This window comes from Mastomys coucha, unplaced genomic scaffold (genome assembly GCF_008632895.1).
Source record: "Mastomys coucha isolate ucsf_1 unplaced genomic scaffold, UCSF_Mcou_1 pScaffold23, whole genome shotgun sequence".
Lineage (NCBI taxonomy): Eukaryota > Metazoa > Chordata > Mammalia > Rodentia > Muridae > Mastomys > Mastomys coucha.
Window position 1 is genome coordinate 32,284,020 of NW_022196906.1, and position 8,752 is coordinate 32,292,771.

The 8,752-nt window shown below is 35.3% G+C and overlaps 1 protein-coding gene across 1 annotated transcript; it reads left to right on the plus strand.

Annotated features, from left to right (window-relative positions):
• The first annotated feature begins 2,300 nt into the window (after positions 1–2,300).
• Positions 2,301–3,257, plus strand: LOC116072709 (olfactory receptor 143). The gene has a single exon (XM_031344232.1). It carries the CDS (start codon positions 2,316–2,318, stop codon positions 3,255–3,257), a length of 942 nt encoding a protein of 313 aa, XP_031200092.1. The 5' UTR covers positions 2,301–2,315.
• The last annotated feature ends 5,495 nt before the right edge of the window (positions 3,258–8,752 follow it).

The following is an 8,752-nucleotide window of genomic DNA, read 5'->3' on the forward strand; positions in this document are numbered from 1 at the left end:
GAAAGTTCTATAATATTTTCTTGTGAATGTTTCTGTGAGACAAGTACGTGTCATGGGATAATGTCTTTGTAATCCAAAAAAATTCAGGAGTTGTCTAGACTCTTAGAACACTCCTTTAATGGAGAAATCTCTCTTTTCATATTCTTCTGACTGACAGTCTTTCTTGTATATTTTTATACAAAGGGTCATTGATGAGAATAATTTGGAATTACCTTTGACGTTAAAAAATTGTTGGCCAAGAAGCTGATGTGGAATTTAATAAAATTTTTATCCTATGGGAGACCTCAGAGGAAATGCTTTTTTAGCTCTGATGAACAATGTAAAAGTAGATTTCATTAGCAATGTTCCATAACTGTTTCTGACAAACCAACCAAATGGCTCTGCCTGAAACGATGAAGAAGGGATGAATATAGACACATATTCTTTCTCTCTCCCTCTCCCTCGCCCTCCTCTTCCCCCTTCCTCTCCTCCTCCTCCCATTCCCCTCCCCCCCTCTCTTTCTCTCTCTCTCTCTCTCACACACACACACACACACACATAATATGATAGCAACCTTGGGAATCCAGATTACAGACATTCTTAGGGATTGCCTGCTCTCAGTGCTTTGAGAGCATTCTTTGACTTTTTCCCCCAGGGTTGTCTGATATCTTCAGCCTAGTGAAAAGACTAGTGAAATTTGTTTACAGTTTAACATAGTTAACTTAAAACTGTTTACAGATCCATAAGTTCCAGTACATTCTCATCCTACAATCTTTTTTTTTGTAAGAGTATTATGGTTTTAGATTTTATATTGAAGTAAATTATAAGTTATGAATTAATTTTTGTGGTTAGTGTGTATGATTTCACTTATTATCATTCTTAAATACCTTTCTTTCCATCTTCAATATCCTTTTCTTCAAAGTACTCCCATATGAAATTATCCTTCAGCAGCCATTTTCTGAGCACAAATGAACATTCAATAATATATAGTAAAATATTGAAGGTGGAGAGGAGGAAAACTGGGCATGGGATTGTATGCATTAAAGTTTTTTTTTCCACTATATAGAATGAAAGCACAACAAAAATATTAATTTCTCCAAACGTGTCAAGGCAAGAACATCTTTTTTTATCTGATTATGCTTGTAAACAGTATGAAGGCACAAACACATAATAATATATTTTCATTCATCTAGTAGTTTTCTAACACACTATGTAAGTTGTTTCAAAACAATAGTTTTTTTATGATTTAAAATTACTGTTCTTTGTACAAATTGTACCTATGAATTTCAAGAACTACTACTGGCCCAGAATTCATGTCAATTTTTGTGAATATTCTATAGTTATTCAAGGATTATGTGGATATAAATAAACAAGAACAAGCATTTAGTTTCATAGCTAGGAAGTGAAAAGTTGAGAGCATGTTTGTTCTCTTTTACGCTCTCCTACAATTATTTTTATTACAATATTAGATCTTGGCTAACAATTTATTATTGAAATCATAGGAAAGCTACAAGTGGCAAATGAACATGTCCCTAGACATTTCTTCTTGTAGGGTTGTGTAGAACTTAATGAAGAGAATAACAAAGGGGACCACTCACAGTTCTGCCCTGGGGACTAGATACTCCTGATCGGAAATTAAAAAAGACTGATGTTAGTTCTATAGCACAAACTTACCAATTTCAAATACAAGAGACCTTGAAACATTAGGACTGTCATAAACAAGAGTATAATTTTCAGTGCACTTCAATTTAAAAAAAAAATATCTTGACCTTTAGGCTTTGGAGACTCAGATAACAGAGCTATTTTCTTTTACGTATGAGACAAGAGTCTGGAATCCTCAAAGGAAAACAAGTCATTTTCCCAAAGGAAGCTCTTCTAACAACTGAGACACATTTTCTGCACTGACTGCAAACACCTTGTCCATTATTAACAACTATATCTCTGGCCACAGGGTGGAAGAAGACACCATGAACTCCAATGTCAGAGAAGGCTCCAGGTGAACCAACGTGAGTATTGAATAATCTTTACCTCAACATTTTATCTTCGTGCCCATTGGTATATAAATCATATATTCTGGGAAAAATTTCCACATTGTTCTTTTCAAACTTAATCCTTAGTAAACCCTAGTAAACTCTAGATTAAGAAAAGAATGTAATACTCAAAAGAATTGTTCTGGAGAGAAAAACTTAATATGAGTTAAGAAGAAACAGGGATACCTCAAGACTATTAGTTCCCCCACTCAAGCTTATAACTAATAAATACAATATTTCTCTTGGAGTAAATGATGGTTTATGGGTTAATATTGCTTTCTATAATTATTCTTACAGATATCACACATGATGGGAATGACTATGGAAAATAACTCTTCAGTGTCCAAATTTGTTCTTATGGGATTGACAGACCAACCTGAGCTCCAGCTGCCCTTATTTGTCCTGTTCTTGATGAACTACACAGCTACTGTGATGGGGAACTTAACTTTAATGAATCTCATTTGCCTAAACTCAAACCTTCATACTCCAATGTATTTCTTCCTCTTTAATCTGTCCTTCATTGATTTCTGTTATTCGATGGTCTTTACACCTAAAATGTTGATGAGTTTTATTTTAGAGAAGAATACCATCTCTTTTGGAGGATGCATGGCTCAGCTGTTTTTCTTCTTATTTTTTGTGAACTCTGAGAGTTATGTGTTGACAGCCATGGCCTATGATCGTTATGTGGCCATTTGTAAACCACTAACATACAAAGTTATTATGTCCCCTAAGATCTGTTGTCTGTTATTATTTAGTTCTTACTTGATGGGATTTGCTAGTGCCATGGCTCACACAGGATGTATGATCAGGCTCAGCTTTTGTGATTCTAACATCATCAACCACTACATGTGTGACATCTTCCCTCTTCTCCCACTCTCCTGCAGTAGCACCTATGTTAATGAGCTTATGAGTTCAGTTGTGGTAGGTACAGCTATCATTTTATGCTGCCTCATTATTTTGATGTCTTATGCTATGATCCTTTTCAATATTATTCATATGTCATCAGGTAAGGGTTGGTCCAAAGCCTTGGGCACTTGTGGGTCTCACATCATTACTGTTAGTCTCTTCTATGGATCTGGGCTGCTTGCTTATATCAAGCCATCTTCTGCTAAGACTGTGGGCCAGGGAAAATTTTTCTCAGTGTTTTACACTTTATTGGTGCCCATGTTGAACCCTCTTATTTATAGTCTTAGAAACAAGGATGTCAAACTTGCTGTGAAGAAAACCTGGAAAAGAATCACAAGCTGATTTTTTCCTTAATCTGTCCTTTAGCCACACAGTTTCAGTTTGATGTGCTTTTTTTGTTGTTTTCATTACGTATATGCTATTCTTTTTATTTACCATTGCCCATTATTAGAATTGGTGAAATTTGTAGTATAACACATGTTTTCTCTTTAAACCATGCAATGTAACTCTGTGAGTACTTGGAGGATTTGAGATGCTCAGATTCAGTATTTTTTTTAAGATTATGCCATCATGTTCATTGACTATATCAGATTAAGACCATGCTCAGCTTTTTTTTTAAAATCTGTACATTTATTTTAAAATTTAAATATATATGTTGAACCTCTGAGTTTATGTCTACTATGTGCATTTAGGGACCTGTCATGGATAGAAGAAGGTTTCAGATTTTCTAGAAGTAGAGTTACAGGCATATGGGAACCACCATCCAGATGCTGAGAAAGGAACACATACCTTTTGTAAGAGTTTTACAAGCTCTTAACAGCTGAACCCTCTTCTCATCCCAACTTGTCTATTTTTTTCCCCAGCAAATAAATGTTCTGGAGTGCTATGCCTTATATCTAGTTTATTTCATCCTGGGATTTTTTTTTCTAATATAATTTTGATGTGTTTCCTTATTTGAGGGGTTTTTCCCTTCACTTTCATTTTAATAGGAGAGAAGAAAAGTATGTGAATGGTATATCTTAAAATTCTAGCAATTATTCGATACATTTCTTTTTTTTGATATTTTAACTTAAATTAATGATGGAAATCTGTATATAACTGGTATAAGTTTTTAACCTTTATAGTTATCAGGGTATATATTAGGGGTATTCTTCTGTACATGTATCTTAATTTCCCCCGAGTTTGGTACTTTTTCAGAAAATGGACATTTTTGTTATGTACATACTTGAAATTGTCACTTTCTTGTTTATGATATGCGGATTGTGTCTCTGACTATTTTTATAAAGTTATACATTTCTGTCCAAAGAACACAGTGGCCCTCCATTTCATAGAAATGATAGTATTTTCTTAAAAGATACCAATTTACTTCTGTAAAAGAAACAACACATGGGATAAAGGCATATTGATATAGTTCGTGCATTTGTGACTGGATTTCTGTAACTAGGAGGGATTTCTATATCAATTCCTCTATCCATGTCTACCTCTATATTTATCTAGATACATAGCTATCTACATGTATCTAGTTGAGGATATGGTCACATGAGTACTGCAAGGCTACAAACTATTGATTCACAGTTCATTTTACACATGATGCATTTCTTATGCAGTAATACAGGAAAAGGAAAATGGAATGTGAAGGAACAGATAACTGCTGGAGAGTTATTATCCATAACTCCACCAGAAAGGAATCACTGAGAATATGGATTCAGCCAGGTGCCTATAGCAGAGAGCTTTCTGCAAGATTTCAGGACCACGTCTTTTTCTTTTTTCTTTTCCTTTTTTTAACCACGTCTCTCTATATGCCTCGGAGTAATGTAGTGGAAACTTGCTAAACTGCAAAGCAACATTTTGGCTGTTATTTTTAATTAGCGATTCTGTTTCTGGAATGACAGTTGTAAGAAGTTTTGTTAAACCTTTCTGAAGTATTATGTCACTACTCTTATTGTTTAGCATATATGTTAAGAAGTTTATTAAATGTTTCGTTGTTAATTATAGAGAAATATAATATATTCATGAAATATACAATCAATAGTTTGCATTACACTGCATTTTTAGTTATTTTCCTGTGTAGAATATATGCTTCCTAGTGTTTACTGAGAAACCAATAGACACATGGATGATGAGTATCTAAGTAACCTCTGTGAAGTTCCCTCCCCATCTGGCTGGCAGCTTTACATTAGAGTTTGTTTTTGTCCAGGAACTGTATAGTGACAATGTGTTTTGTGAGTTTCCTAAATACTATAAGCAACTGTCTAAACTTCCAGAAGGAATATTTTAATTAAAAGATAACTTCATGAATCATGAAAGCATGATTTTTATATTTATAATGTCTGAAAAATTCTATGACATTTGACTTTTATAACTGCAAAATTAGAAAAAAATGGTGCCTTTGAAATACAAAATCAATCAGATGAAAATTAGTGGTATGAGAGCATAAAACATTTCTATTTATTTATTTATTTATTTGTTCATTTATTTTTTGGTTTTTCGAGACAGGGTTTCTCTGGGTAGCCCTGGCTGTCCTGGAACTCACTCTGTAGACCAGGCTGGCCTCGAACTCAGAAATCCACCTGGCTCTGCCTCCCAAGTGCTGGGATTAAAGGCGTGCGCCACCACCGCCCAGCCATTTCTATTTATTTTAATACTAGTATGTTTATTGAATATTCTTATCTTCTCAAGAGTAGTTTGAATGCTTAGGGTCTTTTTCATTTTTTTTTTTTGTATTTGTATATGTGATTAAACAGAGTTGTGAAAGGTAGTTTTGTATTTCAGATTCCTCTACTGAGAATTCTTTGTTTAGACCTGTTTCCTATTTTTTGTCTTTATTTATTTATTTATTTACTTACTTACTCTCCAGATTTTATTCTCCTGCCCCTGTCTGCCCTCTGACTGTTCCACATTCCATAACTCCTACACACCTCCCCTGTCTCCACAAGGATGTCCTTATCCCCCATCCTCCACCCTACCAGACCTCTAAACTCCCTGGGGCCTCCAGTCTCTTGAGGGTTAGGTGTACCTTCTCTGACTGAACCCAGACCTGGCGGTCCTCTGCTGTATATGCTTTGGGGGCCTCATATAAGCTGGTGCATGCTGCCTGGTTGGTGGTCCAGTGTTTGAGAGATCTTGGGGGTCCAGGTTAATTGAGACTGCTGGTCCTCCTACAGGGTCACCCTTTTCTTCAGCTTCCTCCAGCCTTTCCCTAGATCAACCACACATGTCAGCAGTTTCTGTCCATTGACTGGATGCAAATATCTGCATCTGACTCTTTCAGCTGCTTATTGGGTCTTCTGGAGTGCGGTCATAATATTGTGAGTGCTCCATAGCCTCAGTAGTGTCCGACCTTGGGACCTCCCACTGAGCTGGATCCCACTTTGGGCCTATCTCTAGACCTTCTTTTCCTCAGGCTCCTCTCCGTTTCCATCCCTGCAGTTCTTTCAGACAGGAACAAATGTGAGTCAGGGTTTTGACTGTGGGATGGCAACCCCATCCCTCACTTGATGCCTTGTCTTCCTGCTGGAGGTGGGCTCTATAAGTTCCCTTTCCCTACTGTCAGGAACTTCATATAAATGCCTGTATCCCATGTTTAAGTTTGATTATTTGGTTTATTGATGTTTGATTTCTTCTTTTCTATATTTGTTTTGAATATTATTCTTCTAGTTGATGTGGACTTGTTAAAAGTATTTTCCCATTCTATTGGTTGCGTCTTTGTCTGAATGACAGTGTTATTTGCCTTATAGAAGCTTTTCAGTTTCATGAGGTTCCATTTATTAATTGTTGATCTTAGCGCCTGCTCTAGTTGAGTTCTGTTCAGAAAAATCTTCTCCTCTGGCAATGGTTTCAAAGCTACTTTCCACTTTCTTTTCTATCAGGTTCAGAAAATCTGCTTTTATGTTGATGTTTTTGATACACTTGGACTTGTGTTTAGTACAGGGTGATAATATGAATCTATTTGAATTCTTCTACATATAGACATTCAGCACTATTTGTTGTAAAGAACTGTGTTGGAATTTTGATGGGCATAGCAATTATCTGTAGACTAATTTTGGTAAAATGATATTTTTTACTCGGCTTATTCTATTAAGGCACAAGCATGAGAGATCTTCCTAGCTTCTATTATCGTCTTCAATTTCTTTCTTCAAAGACTTGAAGTGTTTATCATACAAGTGTTTCCTTCCTTGTTTGATTAGTTACTCAAACGTAGCATTTGATACTACTGTGAAATGTGTTGTCTAAATTTTTTCTCAGTCCATTTATCATTTGTATATAGGAAGGCTACTGCTACTCTTGTATATAGCTAGATACTCTTATATCTAGCCACTTTGCTGAAAGTGTTTATCATGCTTAGGAGTTCCCTGGTTTATATATACTGTCATATCATTGCAAAGTAATGATACTTTTTTTTCCTTTCCAGTTTGTGCATCCCCGTTTGCCTTATTGCTCTAGATAAGACCTCAAGTTCTATAATTAATAGGATGGAGAAAATAGACAGCTGTAAACACCCATGCTTACCTATCAGGCAAGGTCAGCTGATAGGGCCTAAAAGAATTAAGCCAGGTCATTTGGAGGGGCCACAGCAAAGCTTAAGTTGTGGTAATTTTATTGAGAGCAATCAGAGTTTTTATCCCTTTTTCAGAAACAGAATAAAGTGACAATTGTCAAGATAAATACAGCTGCAGTTACCATAATATAATGATGTTTTCAAACTTCATAGTTTTTCCAAGATTAATGTCTAAGACCACTTGTCTTGTTAAGGTTCCATGCTTTCTTTTTTTTTTTTTTTTAAATAACTCCAAACATATTAACTGTATATTTTAAAATAATACATTACTACTAGTTTTTTTTAATGAACATAGATAGTCTTTTTGTTTTTTTTGTTTGTTTTCTTTTTAGTAAAGCTTAAAATCTTAGATCTTACTGTGATACAAGCCAAAAATAAGAACAATTTTTAAACATTGGAGTTCATTGTAATAAGGCTGTACTTCAATGACCCTTATTTCACCAAATGATTTTACCTCCATAGTAGCTAAGCAAAGAGTTGAAAGTTCTGCTGTGCCGAGGAATGGATTGTATGCAGGATTTTTGTGTACTGATTTCTTGCTATGGTCAAAACTATTTGACTTAAGTGATTGTCTTCATTCTCAGCCCATAGAAAACAGGTTGCATTCATTTAAGAAATGGTGTGGTATTAAGATGGACTATACATGAAGTCATTTGCCAACTGCTTCAATGAACAATGATTCTGCTTGGAGGGTGGCACAGACATTAGGTGAGGGTAACAATCTGGTTCATTGGCTGTGATGATTTTGAAAAGCATTCATCTCAGAAAAAAAGTAACTTATAAAGTCCACTTCTTCAAAATTGATACAATAGTTAAAAACATCAAGCAAAGCATTCACTCTCTGTTGTTCTCTTATAAGCATTTTGTTGTTCTCTTATAAGGGTTTTGCTCCTTATGTTGGTGCTTTCCATCTATTATCCTTTGGAAATAAAAGGATTTGTGGAAAGAAAGATATTGTGTAAATTTGGTTTTATCATGGAATATCTTGTTTTCTCCATCTATGGTAATTGAGGGTTTTGCTAGGTATAGTAGCCTGGACTGGCATTTGTGTTCTCTTAGGGTCTGTATGACATCTGCCAAGGATCTTCTAGCATTCATAGCCTCTGGTGAGAAGTTTGGTGTAATTTTGATAGGCCTGCTTTATATGTTACTTGAGCTTTTACCCTTACTTGCTTTTAAAATTCTTTGTTTAGTGTATTTGGTGTTTTGATTATTATGTGATGGGAGGAATTTCTCTTCTGATCTAGTCTGTTTGGAGTTCTGTAGGCTTCTTGCATGT

Coding starts and splice junctions, on each gene's coding strand:
- LOC116072709 (XM_031344232.1), top strand. CDS start 2,316: ATGATGGGAATGACTATGGAAAATAACTCTTCAGTGTCCAAATTTGTT.